A 19,082-nucleotide genomic window follows, 5' to 3' on the forward strand; every position below is an offset into this window, starting at 1 on the left:
GCTGTGGCTGGCATAGGTCACCATGGTTAGCCGTGATGGCCTGTGTCAGACAGTCCAATACATATATATATATATATATATATATATATATATATATATATATATATATATATATATATATATATCACTGAGAACCAATCGCTTTCCTCTCTTCCTACACGTACACATGCCTTACATCCTCGATAAAAACTTTTCACTGCTTCTAACAACTTTCCTCCCACACCATATATTCTTAATACCCTCCACAGAGCATCTCTATCAACTCTATCGTATGCCTTCTCCAGATCCATAAATGCTACATACAAATCCATTTGCTTTTCTAAGTATTTCTCACATACATTCTTCAAAGCAAACACCTGATCCACACATCCTCTACCACTTCTGAAACCACACTGCTCTTCCCCAATCTGATTGGTTCTCAGTGAATGTAGGTTTGCGGCAGGGGTGTGTGATGTCTCCATGGTTGTTTAATTTGTTTATGGATGGGGTTGTTAGGGAGGTGAATGCAAGAGTTTTGGAAAGAGGGGCAAGTATGAAGTCTGTTGGGGATGAGAGAGCTTGGGAAGTGAGTCAGTTGTTGTTCGCTGATGATACAGCGCTGGTGGCTGATTCATGTGAGAAACTGCAGAAGCTGGTGACTGAGTTTGGAAAAGTGTGTGGAAGAAGAAAGTTAAGAGTAAATGTGAATAAGAGCAAGGTTATTAGGTACAGTAGGGTTGAGGGTCAAGTCAATTGGGAGGTGAGTTTGAATGGAGAAAAACTGGAGGAAGTGAAGTGTTTTAGATATCTGGGAGTGGATCTGGCAGCGGATGGAACCATGGAAGCGGAAGTGGATCATAGGGTGGGGGAGGGGGCGAAAATCCTGGGAGCCTTGAAGAATGTGTGGAAGTCGAGCACATTATCTCGGAAAGCAAAAATGGGTATGTTTGAAGGAATAGTGGTTCCAACAATGTTGTATGGTTGCGAGGCGTGGGCTATGGATAGAGTGGTGCGCAGGAGGATGGATGTGCTGGAAATGAGATGTTTGAGGACAATGTGTGGTGTGAGGTGGTTTGATCGAGTGAGTAACGTAAGGGTAAGAGAGATGTGTGGAAATAAAAAGAGCGTGGTTGAGAGAGCAGAAGAGGGTGTTTTGAAGTGGTTTGGGCACATGGAGAGGATGAGTGAGGAAAGATTGACCAAGAGGATATATGTGTCGGGGGTGGAGGGAACAAGGAGAAGAGGGAGACCAAATTGGAGGTGGAAAGATGGAGTGAAAAAGATTTTGTGTGATCAGGGCCTGAACATGCAGGAGGGTGAAAGGAGGGCAAGGAATAGAGTGAAGTGGAGCGATGTGGTATACCGGGGTTGACGTGCTGTCAGTGGATTGAAGCAGGGCATGTGAAGCGTCTGGGGTAAACCATGGAAAGCTGTGTAGGTATGTATATTTGCGTGTGTGGACGTATGTATATACATGTGTATGGGAGGGGGGTTGGGCCATTTCTTTCGTCTGTTTCCTTGCGCTACCTCGCAAACGCGGGAGACAGCGACAAAGTATATAAAAAAAAAAAAAAAAAATATATATATATATATATTCTTTCTTTCTTTCTTTCAAACTATTCGCCATTTCCCGCATTAGCGAGGTAGCGTTAAGAACAGAGGACTGGGCCTTTGAGGGAATACCCTCACCTGGCCCAATTCTCTGTTCCTTCTTTTGGAAAATTAAAAAAAACGAGAGGGGAGGATTTCCAGCCCCCCGCTCCCTCCCCTTTTAGTCGCCTTCTACGATACGCAGGGAATACGTGGGAAGTATTCGCTCTCCCCTATCCCCAGGGATATATATTTATATATATATATTTATATATATATATTTATATATATATATATATATTTATTTGCTTTGTCGCTGTCTCCTGTGTTAGCGAGGTAGTGCAAGGAAACAGACCAAAGAATGGCCCAACCCACCCAAATACACATGTATATACATACAAGTCCACACATGCACATATACATGCCTATACATCTCAATGTATACATATATATACACACACAGACATATACATATATACACATGTACATAATTCATAGTCTGCCCTTATTCATTCCCTTCGCCACCCCGCCACACATGAAATGAAAACCCCCGCCCCTGCATGTGCGCGAGGTAGCGCTAGGAAAAGACAACAAAGGCCACATTCGTTCACACTCAGTCTCTAGCTGTCATGTATAATGCACCGAAACCACAGCTCCCTTTCCACATCCAGGCTCCACAGAACTTTCCATGGTTTACCCCAGACGCTTCACATGCCCTGGCTCAATCCATTGACAGCACGTCGACCCCAGTATACCACATCGTTCCAATTCACTCTATTCCTTGCACGCCTTTCACCCTCCTGCATGTTCAGGTCCCAATCACTCAAAATCTTTTTCACTCCATCTTTCCACCTCCAATTTGGTCTCCCACTTCTCCTCGTTCCCTCCACCTCTGACATACATATCCTACCCTTTGTCAATCTTTCCTCACTCATTCTCTTATTGTGACCAAACCATTTCAAAACACCCTCTTCTGCTCTCTCAACCACACTCTTTTTACTACCACACATCTCTTTTTTTTTTTTTTTTTTTTTTTTTTTCCAAAGGAAGGAACAGAGAAGGGGGCTGGATGAGGATGTTTCCTCAGAGGCCCAGTCCTCTGTTCTTAACGCTACCTCGCTGACGCGGGAAATGGCGAATAGTATGAAAGAAAAAGAAAAGATCTCTCTTACCCATTCATTACTCGATCAAACCACCTCACACCACATATTGTCCTCAAACGTCTCATTTCCAGCACATCCACCCTCCTCCGCAAAACTCTATCTATAGCCCACACCTCGCAACCATATAACATTGTTGGAACCACTATTCCTTCAAACATACCCATTTTTGCTTTCCAAGATAGCATTCTCGACTTCCACACATTTTTCAACGCTCCCAGAAATATTGCCCCCCTCCCCCACCCTATAATTCACTTCCGCTTCCACTAAACAGATAAAGACACCCACCTCAATTGCTTCATTACGGTAAAAAAAAATTCATAAAAGTTTTCTTTGTGTATGCATGAAAACTTAGTGCAAATTTTCATCTAAAGGGGTATTTTGGTATTGACTACGATAGGAACTTTCCTTTTAATATGGAGGCAACCAGTATATGAGTGTGCCAAATTAGCTTATAATGGCCTTTTCTATGAAGAAAACCCATAGTATAAACAAGGGAGACTAGTAAACAGAAATCAGAGAATCTTACTTGCTCAGAGTATGATGGTAAGGAATCTTTGTTCATGGTTAGATGCGGTAAAAGTTACGAAATGTAAGAAACATTTAAAAGTAAGACCTCTCTCTCATTATATGCTCAAACATATAAAAGAGAAATATAAATGTTATACAATTATTGTTAGCTTTAAATATCTATTGAAAATTCCTATCCTTTGCTCCATTACTAAAAGCCACATCCACTAAATGCTCGATGATGCTGGTCTCCCTCTCACTCTTCTCATTATTTTGAAATACTCGAAGCGGTAGGTTAACATTATGAAATCTTTGTTAAATGTGTGATCATTTGATAAAGGCTCTTTTGTCATGCTGTTACATTATCTTGTGCATAGGTAGTAAGGGAGATGATTCACATTACTAGCTGTTATCAGTGTAGTCTCACATAAGCAAGGAGCAAACAGAGCAGTTGATCTGCTCCTTTAAACACAATAAATACTAGTCTTGAAGTCTGTAGCAGTACATCCTGATTATGTTCAATCAGGGTATGGTAATTTGCAGTATTATTTTCTTCTTTAATTAAAGGACATTCCTTAGTACCTTGTTTCAATGAGAACAACTAAGGGCACCCTACTCCATGTTTTATTTGGGAAGGGACCAAGACTGTGGGAAAATCATTGCATAACAGTTGTTTATATTTATTTCATTTAAGTGTGGTGAGGTTAAACAGATCAATCATATCTTCAATTATAGTGACCCAAATATGATCTTCCACATTACATAAACCATATAATTGATAATATGATTGTCTCAAAATTCATACGTTATAACTAAACAGTCAGTAAGCTTCCATATCATTGATAAAAGTAGCTAGCATTTTTTATCTAAACTGCTTCTTGGCAGATTTCTATGATACTGTGAATTGTGTGAATTAGCTTTTGTCTGTATGTGAAATACGTCTGTAAATACATTTCCATGTTACGAAAAGTCTTATTTCATCCTTCACAGTAGCAAGCAGATGATGTAATGGCATTTTACACTATGTTAATTATGCAACTCTGGAACCCCTTCAATGGGGTTTTTGCAGCTTTGAGGATGCACTCCATGCAGGTGCAAGAAGTATCTATATCTAAAACAGCAATGTAATCCTTACCATTGACAGATGATAATACAAAATTGTTGAAGGTGACTTCTCACTAAGATCGTTACCAGCTGAAGATAGAGTCTGGGAACATCCTTTTTGTCAGTGATTATAGTTCCACAGAACCACTTCCAGCAAATCTCCATGACTCCTCAAGTGGGGCTACCAAAATGTTATTCAAGTAAGCATAAAGCTCTCTCTCTATACTTACAAATACATACATATATCAGAAGCCCTAAGCATGAACATGACTGATGGTGTGGGAAGGAATAAAAAGATGGGGATATACAGCAAAAGAGGGATGGAACATCCACCATTAGTAATGGGATTCTTAAGGCAAGGTTACAAAGGTTACTGTCATACATTGAGTAAAATTCAAAACTGTGTACATAAATCTGGACAAGACAGGGGGGGAGTTGATGTTCAGAGAGAAAGTACAGAAGGCAAAAAACTCAAACCAATCATAAAAGGCATATTTCCATCCAGTATGCATAAATGCAGGAGCATCCGATGTGGCAAAAGATCATGTTCACAAATGCTTATGGTTTAGTGAGGAACAGGGAGGAATTTTGATTTATGGATTGAGTGAAGGAGTTTCCTAGACATCTTAAGACATACACAAGAATGTTAGATCAAACATGGTTTCACCTGCAGAGATATATGATAACAAAGAGAATGAGGGAAGAACAGGGCAAGGCCTAGTCCAGCTGGTCAAAGAAATAAAATTCCACGCATTAACATTAGCACTGGACAATTTAACTAGTGCATTCTAGAAAACTGATAATATCTGTTTATCAGGGATTTCATCTAAAATATATGGAAATAGACTGGGAAACCTTAGATCCAAACAGGGGTGAAAACACATTAAGATTAAAGTTCCAATATTGTGTGCAAGTTAACTTATTGTCCTAATGCATATCTGAAGTTCCCAGGATTCGGAGAGTGGGTATATCAAAGCCTAATTTAGTTTTTGTGCAAAGTTACCCAAAATTGAAAACATTACTAAAGGACTTCCAGTTGGAAATAGTAATAATAATAAAGTGCTTAAAGACAAAAAAAGGTAACCCAAAATAAAGTGAAAAAAGGAAACTACAAAGCCTTAAACACCTACTTTCAGGGAAACAAATTGGGAAGTAAAGTACCATAACATAGATATAGAGCAAATATACATAAAATTTTGCGAAATCCACATAGAGAGTACAAAGAAATATGTACTAATAATAACATATTGAAGAAGAGAAATTAAGAAAGAAGGAATTAAATGTTTCCTCGAAGATGTAGCAAGTAAAGGAACAAAGAAACACATCATGGAAGAGACAGTTACAGCCAAAAACACTGCCCTGTGTATCTTCTGACTCATTAGCAGCACACTGTTTCTGGTGCCAAGGAACTCACCCAACCAAACATGCTGGGAAGGAAGTAGCTTGTAGCCTGACAAAACTCTAAATTTTCCTGCTACTGCATCATCCTGTTGGAGGATTCATGATCACAGTCAGCTCTGCTTAGCAGGCTCCAAGCTATATTATGCTGTTCGGTCAATTGTCTATGATACTGAATGTGCAGGAAATATATCTAGAAATCTTCATTGAAAATAGAGATAAACAAGTGAATCCTGAATAATGATGAAAATCATCTTTTCTATCATCAAGTATATTGAATTAAGAGGCATATTTCCTCATTACTGTCAGTTCCTGACTGCAGATACTGCACATCATAACTATTCCTACAATACATCTAAAAGCAAAAGAAAAATTTATCTTCTATGAAGTTAATTTGTCATGAATGACGATCAGTAATCACACCCAACACCATCTTTACCTTTTCAATCTATCAACCACAATAGAAGCAATTTCAGTCGGGGGTTTTTAAGAGCCGATTCACACTATACAGTTCATCTTCACATGGTTACAGTTTGTTTGCGTTTCAGCAAAATGTCATGGTATTCATACTATACCTAAGATCCGGTCAGTCTGCATGCAGTTGTTGCTCTGACATGGCTCCTCAGGGTTGAGAGATAGATAACCTATGAATGATTCTGAATAGGATGTTGAAAGATAACTTATGAATGTTAATGAATAGGCCATTGAGAGATAGCCTATGAATGGTAATGAATACGCAAGTGAGAGACAGCCTATGAATGGTAATGGACAGGATGTGGAGAGATAGCCTATAAATGGTAATGAATAGGATGCTGAGAGATAGCCTATGAATGGTAATGAATACGATGAAGGATAAAAATGCTACTTCTCACATTGTTATATCAAAATATAGTGAAATACAGTTAAGTATCTTACCTGATTTTTGCAATCCCCTCTCCAATGGATTTCCATATCATTTCTTTCACATATTCATTGCTATTTTCTGTTGCTCATGTCATACAGTTCCACGTAGCCTATGACCAGTTCTATCAATTGCTTGTCACCTATGACTGCTTGTAGTTCACAGCCAGATAACGACAGACTGAAGTTCAGAAGTGTCCTCTCTTGTCTGTACACACAACATGACTGATACATATCGGTACTCGCACTTACTGGCAGAAGTACTGAACATTTCCATACATAAGTTTTGTTCAGAGATTTCTTCTTAACATATCCAATCCGTACAAGTGAAAGCTGTACGAAAGACGAATGATATATGGAATGTATAGTATGAACAGGCCCATTGATTTCTACATAAAAAAATTTACATACAAAAGCCATACAGAGATGAACCGTATAGTGCATATCAGCCTTTACTTGTGCTGCATCAGGGTGACACATGAAGCATCATGGAAGCTCAGATCACAAGAATATACTAACATACAAGAATACAAAGGAACACGAATAATGTATCAAGCCAAGAAATGAGTAGAGAAAATGGAATACTTTTAAACTTCACGACTACAGTAAAGCAAGCGCAAACAAGATAAGTCATGGATTTAGCTAGGATGGCTTGGGCCACTGAATGCACTAATCAAGGCCATCTCACTAAAGCCATACATATGGGGCCTGGATGTGAATAGGGAGCTGTGGTTTTGGTGCATTACACATGACAGCTAGAGACTGAGTATGAATGAATGGGGCCTTTTTGTGTGTCCATGGTGCTGCCTCACTGAAGCAGGGGATAGCTATGCCAATTTTCTGTGGGGCGGAGTAGCGAGAGGAATGGATGAAGGTAAGCAAGTATGAATATGTACGTGTGTATGTAATATCTGCATATGTGTATGTATATGTTGATATGTGTATGTATGTATATGTGCATATGTGGGCATTTGTGTACATATATATGTATATGGTTTTTCCAAAGACTGACCTATTCAGGTTCAATGGGACCTACCTGCATGTGGCAGCCATATTACAAGGTGGATGGAGGGAAAAACAATTAACTACAATAGAGCAAAGAGGAGCCTTCAGCCCTAACTGACATGTTCCTGCCAGCTAAAAAACTTAGGCCAACAACCAGCTTTCTGCCCCAAAGGAGCCAACTTCTACCTGCACCTGTCTGGAACATAAGCTTCATCACCTTTATAAGGTACTGCACGTGAAGTTTTGATAAATGCAAACTAAGTTGGATGTTATGTAAGTACACTCTTGAGCCCTTCAAATTGAGAACCATCAATATGTCTTGTTGATTGAATTTTTGCGAGAAGCTTAACCATAGTCAAATTATCATCACTCTAGCTAGAAGAGATGAGAGTTGAGTAGAGGCGATAACAGTGTACTGGAAAAGACTTAACCTGCCACAGTTTATTCACTTTTAAAGAGTAAAGGTATGATCGAGTGTCAATCAATGCACAGCAGTAAATTAGTTATCTATCTTTCTCAATTTCCTAATATTTTCAATGCACAGAGTAAATTAGTTATCTTTCTCAATTTCCCAATATTTTCAAGTCCCTCAAAAGGGTGGAAACTCTGCTGAGAAAGGCCTGTACATGATGATAATCTGCCTGCCATAACCTTGCACAAGTCAATGCCATATGTATCAATGGCTGCTATGAAGTGCAAAGAAAATGTTTTACAGTTAACCCTTAATGGAATGGATCCTAAAGATTATAGAGGTTTACAGGGCAGATAGTTATAAAATAAAAATAATAAATGAATATGGTCATCATTTTACCAAAAATATTACAAAAAAAGAAATACAAAACATCTGGTAAATCAATCATATTTACTGCTGCACGACATTCAAATATGGCATGCACATCAAGGTCATACCTTCCCTCATTGTAAATGTAGTTCAATGTCACATGAACCATCTTTACACACCGATAAAGTGTGTCTTCCAAATTAAATGACTGTATTCACGTATGTGGACAGAGACTACAAAAAGTCTGACATATCATCCTGTTGTAATTGACAAAAGGAATTTTTTCCAAGCCAATTTAGGCTACTTGTAACATAATGCACTCCCAATTCCTGATAAAACTTTCCTTCCAGTTTAAAAGAGAGTGTGAAGAGGCTACCTGTACATTTAAGGATAGAGTCCCTAACAGGAAAATCATACAAGTTTGGGTGTGGTCCTTTATGGCTTAATCACAGGAAAAATTAAATTCCTGAGTTTATAAATATCATGAATCTTTAATGATGTGGACACACAGTCTTTGCTTCCACACAAAAATGAAACTGCTTGTAAATAAAAAGTAGAATAATAATCCAGATTTTGGTTGTCATACAAGCCATTTAAAAGTGTTACAAATGTGCTATATATGATCAATTTTGAAAGGTGATGAAGTGTATTAAATTATTTACTTCCACTACTCATCTTCAACACCACTACTCTTACTCTTATCATATGGAATTGTAAACAGCTTGTCAAGTATGCAACAGCATAGATGTGTAACACATCATACAGTAGTTATGCAGTGTCCATATCTTCCACTTTAACTTCTTTGACAGTTTCTGACACAATATGGATAGGCTGAACCGTTTTAGTAAGAACTTCTGTGGTACCACGCTTGTACTCGTACTTTCCCTGCCTGCAAAAACAAAACAGGTCAAGCATAAGTCACTTCTATTATAGTAATACTTTAAGAGAACATTATCTACCCTGACATCAGTGAAATGGCTCCAACCTGTACTCTGAATATCAAATACCTAAAACTTTTGCCGTTAAGCAAATTTCAAAATTTCTTACTTATCAGACAATCCACCTTAAAATAGTAAGCTAAAGTTACAACAAACAGAAATTCTGTAATAAGTACAACAACAGATCAGTGTTATGCTGTTCTCATCGAACATTACTTTTATTTTTATATATTTGTCAATAAACTCCTTACCATGTCACCCTTCTTTCATAATCCTCCTTGCATTCTTTATGATTCATCCTCTTCCATGCCAACACTTCTACTTCTCCATTCTTCCTTATGCCATACCTCCACTTCTCCCTAATCCTCACCTCCACATGAACTGCAAAATGGTTAGAATCTCCAAAGAATCCTTTCACAACTTTAGCATCGAGCGCAACCTTTCATCCACTGCTACATAATCAATCAAACCCTTTTGCTCCTCCATTCCATCATTTCTCATCCATGGTTATCTGTGAATAATTTGAGCTGAAAAAAGGCATTTGCAAGGAATGAACCCCTCTCAGCAAAGACATCCAGAACATGACTTCCATTCTCATTTATTCCAGGCACTCCCCATCTACGAACAACCTCACCAATTTCCTTACATCACACCTTTGCAATACAACCATCTTCCTCTCTTTCTCAATCCCAATCCCTTTTATAGTCCTTCAAATTTCTCTAGAAACACTTCAATTCATCCTTATGTCACACAGTCATCATATTCATAGGTGCATATACACACCCCCTTGCATATCTTACAACTAAAAAAAATTAAATATTGTATCAATCTAGCCTAAGCTGTTGAACCAGAGCCTTGGGTATAACAAGATAAGAATAACAGCCATTTTGCAGCATTAAACTCAATACCATGCGTCTCTTTTGGAGCATCTTGTTCTAAGCAGTAGTTTACTTCTTAAATTGTTCACTACTTGAGTGAGACCCTAATCGCATGGGGTTAGAATGATTGTTCTACCTGGGCAAAAGAGATCACTTGAAAATGTTGGTAATACATATGCTTAAATTGACAAAAAAAGAAAAAGAATCTGTCTCTGTAAGTGAAAAAACTCACCTCTGTCCCTTCACATTGGCAACATCATAAGGCCTGAGCATTGTTGCACCATCTTTGGTGATAACACACAAGTCTATGTTTGAACCAGACCCCAGGTCATTGAATACACCTCCAGCGATAGCATCACGTACCAGTTGTTTGGCATCTTCCAGCTGTAAAATGTGTTTATGATGATGAAGACGATATTCTTTTTAATTATACTTAATTGCTGCTTCCCATATCAGTGAAGTAGTGCAAGGAAACAGAAAAAGAATGGCCCAACCACTCATGTACACACATATATATATCTAAATGCCCATACATGTACATATACATTTCAACAAATACATACATATATGTATATACACAGACATATACATAAGTTCATATTCATACTTGCTGCCTTCATCCACACCCTGCCACATAGGAAATAACATCCCCCCTTTCAGCAAGGTAGCCAGGAAAAGACAAATAGGCCACACTCGTTCACACTCAGTCTCTAGCTGTCATGTGTAATGCACCGAAACCACAGCTCCCTTTCCGCTTCCAGGCCCTACAGAACTTTCCATGGTTTACCATGGATGCCTCACATGCCCTAGTTCAGTCTAATGACAGCATGTTGACCCCAGTATACCACATCATTACACATGACAGCTAGAGACTGAGTGCGAACAAATGTGGCCTTTTTTTTGTCTGGCATAGCCTTGCTGATGAAGGAGGTGTAGCGATGCTGTTTCCTGTGGGGAGGGGTAGTGCCAGGAATGGATGAAGACAAGCAAGTATGAATATGTACATGTGTATATATGTATAAGTCTGTGTGCGTGTATGTACATGTTGATATGTATATGTATGTATATGTGCGTATATGGGCGTTTATGTATTTTTTTTTTGCTTTGTCGCTGTCTCCCGCGTTTGCAAGGTAGCGCAAGGAAACAGACGAAAGAAATGGCCCAACCCACCCCCATACACATGTATATACATACACGTCCACACACGCAAATATACATACCTACACAGCTTTCCATGGTTTACCCCAGACGCTTCACATGCCCTGATTCAATCCACTGACAGCACGTTTATGTATATATATGTGTATACGAGTGGATGGGCCATTCTTTGTTTGTGGTGAGTTAAAATGGTCCAATCATACAGAAATGATTACTAAATGAATGACCAGCGGGGTCTGCATCAGAACTGGAGGAAGCAAGGGGTAATATGATAAATACAATACATACTTAGAAAAGCAAATGGATTTGTATGTAGCATTTATGGATCTGGAGAAGGCATATGATAGAGTTGATAGAGATGCTCTGTGGAAGGTATTAAGAATATATGGTGTGGGAGGCAAGTTGTTAGAAGCAGTGAAAAGTTTTTATCGAGGATGTAAGGCATGTGTACGTGTAGGAAGAGAGGAAAGTGATTGGTTCTCAGTGAATGTAGGTTTGCAGCAGGGGTGTGTGATGTCTCCATGGTTGTTTAATTTGTTTATGGATGGGGTTGTTAGGGAGGTGAATGCAAGAGTTTTGGAAAGAGGGGCAAGTATGAAGTCTGTTGGGGATGAGAGAGCTTGGGAAGTGAGTCAGTTGTTGTTCGCTGATGATACAGCGCTGGTGGCTATTTCATGTGAGAAACTGCAGAAGCTGGTGACTGAGTTTGGTAAAGTGTGTGAAAGAAGAAAGTTAAGAGTAAATGTGAATAAGAGCAAGGTTATTAGGTACAGTAGGGTTGAGGGTCAAGTCAATTGGGAGGTGAGTTTGAATGGAGAAAAACTGGAGGAAGTGAAGTGTTTTAGATATCTGGGAGTGGATCTGGCAGCGGATGGAACCATGGAAGCGGAAGTGGATCATAGGGTGGGGGAGGGGGCGAAAATTCTGGGAGCCTTGAAGAATGTGTGGAAGTCGAGAACATTATCTCAGAAAGCAAAAATGAGTATGTTTGAAGGAATAGTGGTTCCAACAATGTTGTATGGTTGCGAGGCGTGGGCTATGGATAGAGTTGTGCGCAGGAGGATGGATGTGCTGGAAATGAGATGTTTGAGGACAATGTGTGGTGTGAGGTGGTTTGATCGAGTAAGTAACGTAAGGGTAAGAGAGACGTGTGGAAATAAAAAGAGCGTGGTTGAGAGAGCAGAAGAGGGTGTTTTGAAATGGTTTGGGCACATGGAGAGAATGAGTGAGGAAAGATTGACCAAGAGGATATGTGTCGGAGGTGGAGGGAACGAGGAGAAGAGGGAGACCAAATTGGAGGTGGAAAGATGGAGTGAAAAAGATTTTGTGTGATCGGGGCCTGAACATGCAGGAGGGTGAAAGGAGGGCAAGGAATAGAGTGAATTGGAGCGATGTGGTATACCGGGGCTGACGTGCTGTCAGTGGATTGAATCGGGGCATGTGAAGCGTCTGGGGTAAACCATGGAAAGCTATGTAGGTATGTATATTTTGCGTGTGTGGACGTATGTATATACATGTGTATGGGGGTGGGTTGGGCCATTTCTTTCGTCTGTTTCCTTGCGCTACCTCACAAACACGGGAGACAGCAAAAAAAAAAAAAAAAAAAAAAAAAAAAAAAAAAAATACATGCATATTCATTTCAAAAGACACCCTAAGACTTTCAGATCCATACAACATAAAGCTTGTCTGCTGTTTCAAACAAACAGTGCAGGGTTGGATAAATTCATATGAATATTCTGACACATTCTCAGGTTAAGGCACTGTCTATAATTTAAAAATGCAGCAAACAACTGAAAGGAAAAATTAGCTACCATGAAGAATTTAGCTTAGAGCTCTGATTTGAGCACAAACTATTTAAATGTCTATAACAATGAACCCCAAGAGGCTGACTTAAATATAATTGTATCTCAAAAATAAACATTTCTTAAGAAACACCTAGGTTCAGAAAATTCACACTCGCCTCCATATTTGGTTTCCAACGGGCTTCAAAAACAGACATAGCTGCTAAGGATCCTGAGCCCATGGTGGTGTAAGGGAGGCGATCAGTGGACCCATGTGGGTGGATTGAGTAAATGTGAGAATCATGTTTATCAACACCTCCAAGTACTAGTGCAGCACCTACATAGCCCTAAGGAAAAGAAAAGGTTAAGTTTTCATGAGTAATCTTACAAATACATCACATACTCTGTGAAGCATATGTTGAACAATACAGCAAAGGCATGGGTGTAAGTTCTGGTGCACTTGCTGAGCATATATATCTCTACACACACTATTCAAAGGCCCCAATATTGGGTCATGTTTTGGATGCGCTTAAGTCTGACAATTTAAAATGCAACTTACGAAATTCTGCAGGAAAAGGTATGCATCCAGTCTAACTAATCAATATAAGTAATACTGAGATATATTGTGAACAGTTGTCCCAGACAGTCCTCTTTGGGAGTTAAACATGCCATAATATGTGTACAATAACACCTAACCCACTTGATAGCGGAAAAGCATCTGCTTGAGCATACGGTTGGCTGCTACAACAGGCACTTGACGGCCAGTGTTTAAGCGGTGAAGTTCTAGCTGGCTGGCCATTAGCTGAGTGGTCATCTCTAAATCTGCAGCAGTGCCTGTGAATGTAAGATGAAATAAATAATCAAAGCATGGTAATAAAATCTGTCATAACACAATCAGATCTCAACATGACATGGAATTATACATTTTTTTTTGAAGCTTGAGTGTCTACATTGTATATGAAATATACATCTGAATCCCTTTTTGTTATAAAATGTAATCAAAAGGAAGTCTAGAGAATGTGGACCATCAACTTTCATCCCTACTTCAAATGTATGTTTCTTTAGATGAGGTTGGAGCACATTCCACTTGTACCCAAAAATGTGACTGACAGACACTACTTATTGGAAAATGCAAATGTGAAATAAAGATGAGAAAAGGTGCACTTTAAATGATAAACAATAAAAAGGTGTGATATTAGGTCTAAAAGAGAGCGGAGATTGGTTATGCAGGATGTTGTGGAAAATTCATACATTTCCTTAATAAATATTAGATAGGTAGTCACTGGATAAAAGAATGATGATGTTATGAATGTTTCCTGGGGTAAGGGGATTTAAAAGAAATGTTAACAGAAATAGTGAAAGAATGTGTTCAAGAGCTGTGTTCCCTTAATGCCAAACTTTCATATGCTCAAATGTGCCTCTCACCACATTACCATCCATGATGACTAAAACATCTGAAACACACCTGCTCCACAGCAGTACATGTTTGGTTGAAGATAGTGTATCTTGCTGCAATTCTTGTCAGCAACAATATCACCCTCAGTAGCACGTGTGTCTGCACCAAGTACAACACCATTTTTGAACACTACTCCAGCAATGGTTGTGCCAGTCTTACGAGACTTTGGCATTGGGAACCCTCTGGACACCAAGTTTTCATTCCTGTAAAACATCAGCATATCTATAACTGAATTTAATAAAAAAAAAAAAAACCTCACATTTAAACAAATATTACATATTTTACATATTACATATTACATTTTTTAATTTTCCAAAAGAAGGAACAGAGAAAGGGGCCAGGTGAGGATACTCCCTCAAAGGCCCAGTCCTCTGTTCTTAACGCTACCTCGCTATCGCGGGAAATGGCGAAGTGTGAAAAAAAAAATATATATATATATATATATATATATATATGGTAAATCACATGGGAGGGTATTGATTGAGAGGGTGAAGGCATGTACAGAGCATCAGATTGGGGAAGAGCAGTGTGGTTTCAGAAGTGGTAGAGGATGTGTGGATCAGGTGTTTGCTTTGAAGAATGTATGTGAGAAATACTTAGAAAAGCAAATGGATTTGTATGTAGCATTTATGGATCTGGAGAAGGCATATGATAGAGATGCTCTGTGGAAGGTATTAAGAATATATGGTGTGGGAGGCAAGTTGTTAGAAGCAGTGAAAAGTTTTTATCAAGGATGTAAGGCATGTGTACGTGTAGGAAGAGAGGAAAGTGATTGGTTCTCAGTGAATGTAGGTTTGCGGCAGGGGTGTCTGATGTCTCCATGGTTGTTTAACTTGTTTATGGATGGGGTTGTTAGGGAGGTGAATGCAAGAGTTTTGGAAAGAGGGGCAAGTATGAAGTCTGTTGTGGATGAGAGAGCTTGGGAAGTGAGTCAGTTGTTGTTCGCTGATGATACAGCGCTGGTGGCTGATTCATGTGAGAAACTGCAGAAGCTGGTGACTGAGTTTGGTAAAGTGTGTGAAAGAAGAAAGTTAAGAGTAAATGTGAATAAGAGCAAGGTTATTAGGTACAGTAGGGTTGAGGGTCAAGTCAATTGGGAGATAAGTTTGAATGGAGAAAAACTGGAGGAAGTAAAGTGTTTTAGATATCTGGGAGTGGATCTGGCAGCGGATGGAACCATGGAAGCGGAAGTGGATCATAGGGTGGGGGAGGGGGCGAAAATTCTGGGGGCCTTGAAGAATGTGTGGAAGTCGAGAACATTATCTCGGAAAGCAAAAATGGGTATGTTTGAAGGAATAGTGGTTCCAACAATGTTGTATGGTTGCGAGGCATGGGCTATGGATAGAGTTGTGTGCAGGAGGATGGACGTGCTGGAAATGAGATGTTTCAGGACAATGTGTGGTGTGAGGTGGTTTGATCGAGTGAGTAACGTAAGGGTAAGAGAGATGTGTGGAAATAAAAAGAGCGTGGTTGAGAGAGCAGAAGAGGGTGTTTTGAAGTGGTTTGGGCACATGGAGAGGATGAGTGAGGAAAGATTGACCAAGAGGATATATGTGTCGGAGGTGGAGGGAGTCAGGAGAAGAGGGAGACCAAATTGGAGGTGGAAAGATGGAGTGAAAAAGATTTTGTGTGATCGGGGCCTGAACATGCAGGAGGGTGAAAGGAGGGCAACGAATAGAGTGAATTGTAGCGATGTGGTATACCGGGGTTGACGTGCTGTCAGTGGATTGAATCAAGGCATGTGAAGCGTCTGGGGTAAACCATGGAAAGCTGTGTAGGTATGTATATTTGCGTGTGTGGACGTATGTATATACATGTGTATGGGGGGGGGGGGGGGTTGGGCCATTTCTTTCGTCTGTTTCCTTGCGCTACCTCGCAAGCGCGGGAGACAGCGACAAAGTATAAAAAAAAAAAAAAAAAGAATATATATATATTTATTCTATTTATTATGCTTTGTCGCTGTCTCCCGTGTTAGCAGGGTAGCGCAAGGAAACAGACGAAAGAATGGCCCAACCCATCCACATATACATGTATATACATACACGTGCACACAAGCACATATACATACCTATACATCTCAATGTAAACATATATATACACACACAGACATATACATATATACACATGTACATAATTCACACTTTCTCCCCCTATTCATTCCCGTTGCCACCCTGCCACACGTGAAATGACAACCCCCTTCTCCCACACATGCGCGAGGTAGCCCTAAGAAAAGACAACAAAGGCCATATTCGCTGAATTTACTGAATCTAAAACTCTGATTAACTTTTCCTGAGCACATTTATCGCCTGGAATTTTTAATGAAACTTTCATACCTAATGTACTTTAAGGTGGATTAATATCCATGGCAAGACTTTTGCACCATAGCCTATAGAATGGATTTTCCATACTGAAGAGAGCTTCAAATTGCATCAAATAAGGCTTCATTCAACAATTCTGTAAACTAAATGAAAGAGCAGACAAAAGTGTATTTAAGAGATATTGCTATTCATTCAATCATATTGAGATAAAGCTCATATCAAATGTTTTGCTTTATATAACAAAGGGAATAAATTCTGATATGTACTTTTACATTTGAAATAGTTTTCACTTGGGTTTGGATGGGTTAAAGAGGAAAAAATAGTCTAAAACACAAAACAGGAGCATTTAACCTTTTCAGTCTATGCTGCATTGAAAATGACTCCTTGTCCAACTGGTTTTTAACAAAACTTTTGTCATTAAAAAAAATCCCTTTATATAGCCAAGGCTACTTACATCCAACTCACAAGAGACATTTAAACCTTGGCATGACACTTGAATACTGGTTCATCACTGACATTTATAGTCAATGTTTACCAACAATTCATCACAATAATATCCTTCACTTTCAAATTCCTCTACTTTGCTTCAAGACTAGATCACTTCATCTCCATATACGCCCAAATATGATGGTTTGCCTTTACCACCATCTTTACAGTACATAAACCTGTTTATGTACACTATGTAGTACGGGCAGGGGTAGGTGCCCAGGTGGGGAAAACACATACCCCGCCATGGTTTTCTCTGAGTAACTGTGCCCTGTGTATCTTTATGTGGGCTTGTTACAGTTGCATTTTACACATGGCGTCTAAACACTGTTCCAGCCATGAACGGAACTACTAGTTCTTGAAATGAAGGCAGGAAAATTCAGAATGCATTATGGACAGTGTTAGTTCACAAAATACACATACCATATGTAGTTACGACTGAAAGAGTAAGAAGTTATTCTAAATTTACGTCTATTCTAGGGTTACTGACATAAGTATTCATATTTATTATTGTTATGTCTTAATCATTTACTTTACACAAAATTACAAAGTATAAAATAAGGCTACAATACATAAGATACGCATTAAGGGGGAATAAAACTAAAAGTGATGCAGAATTATGATGTACTCATCAAAACAGTCTAAATAACCGCAGCTTGTTTAAATGTTGGGGTAACCTGATAAATTACCAATAATTCTCCAACTCACGTCCCACTGAACTAAAAAAAAAAAAAACTCCAGTAAGTACCAGAAGTCTACATTTAAGTTTTTTCTAAATTCATAAACTTTAATAATTGAAATCCCTAAACCGGCATTTTTCTATCGCTTTAATAGTATTTGACTCAACACTGCAAGTATATTAGTCGAATTTCCTGACAATATACTAAGATCGAAACCATTAGTAACAACTCTCACACCATCAACATCACAGTAATTGATATCTCAAAACAAAGATCCTAAGGAATTACTATGGAAGTCAGACATTCGTTCTAATCTTCAAATAATTTAATCGAGAACGATCCCACATTTACCTACATTCAAAAATCTATAGAATCGAGCCTGATCACGCCATTAAATGTACCTTATATATACATACGTGTGTACAGTCATCAAACCCATTTGCTATGAACGTACCTTGCAAAGTTACTGAACTGGAAACCAGTATGACTATCCTCTAACACCTCCATAATATCAAACTGGCGTCAACACAAATTCCAACGAAAATGTACTGCCAAGCGAGGATGACGATGATGACCAACCCTGTCGGGGGCCGGATTCTTACCTCCGCCTTCATGCAATCCTGAATTTTACCCTGTATGAACTAAAACATCAAATGTTTCAGAATTTTTATTGAAAAAAAATATAAAGTTATAATATTACAGATAATAATAAATCAAATAGATTTATATGCAATCAGAAACAATTTCACTAATCTCCCATTGGTCTATAAACTATTATTATTCAACTCGTAGTTAATTGTTTGGCTGAAAAATAATTTCATCGACTTCATTTACAAACATTATATATATATTTTCTTTTTTTTTGCTTTGTCGCTGTCTCCCGCGTTTGCGAGGTAGCGCAAGGAAACAGACGAAAGAAATGGCCCAACCCACCCCTATACACATGTATATACATACACG

At 38.9% G+C, this 19,082-nt stretch overlaps 1 protein-coding gene across 1 annotated transcript; it reads right to left on the minus strand.

Annotated features, from left to right (window-relative positions):
• Window positions 1-8,847: 8,847 nt before the first annotated feature.
• Prosbeta2 (Proteasome beta2 subunit) lies at window positions 8,848-18,734 on the minus strand. Its single transcript, XM_071682817.1, has 6 exons — window positions 18,577-18,734; window positions 14,648-14,841; window positions 13,883-14,016; window positions 13,362-13,529; window positions 10,476-10,627; window positions 8,848-9,316 (listed from the first exon to the last, which is right to left on the minus strand). Exons 1-6 carry the CDS (start codon window positions 18,627-18,629, stop codon window positions 9,196-9,198), a joined length of 822 nt encoding a protein of 273 aa, XP_071538918.1. The 5' UTR covers window positions 18,630-18,734; the 3' UTR covers window positions 8,848-9,195.
• Window positions 18,735-19,082: the final 348 nt, after the last annotated feature.

Source organism: Panulirus ornatus, chromosome 35, assembly GCF_036320965.1.
Source record: "Panulirus ornatus isolate Po-2019 chromosome 35, ASM3632096v1, whole genome shotgun sequence".
NCBI lineage: Eukaryota > Metazoa > Arthropoda > Malacostraca > Decapoda > Palinuridae > Panulirus > Panulirus ornatus.

Bases quoted from the DNA above. Each gene is read 5' to 3' on its own strand.
- Prosbeta2 (XM_071682817.1), bottom strand. From the start codon at position 18,629: ATGGAGGTGTTAGAGGATAGTCATACTGGTTTCCAGTTCAGTAACTTT. The intron at 14,017-14,647 runs GTGTGTTTCAGA...TTACATTCACAG, and splicing joins CATGTACTGCTGTGGAGCAG to GCACTGCTGCAGATTTAGAG. The intron at 10,628-13,361 runs GCGAGTGTGAAT...CACATTTTACAG, and splicing joins GTTGGAAACCAAATATGGAG to CTGGAAGATGCCAAACAACT.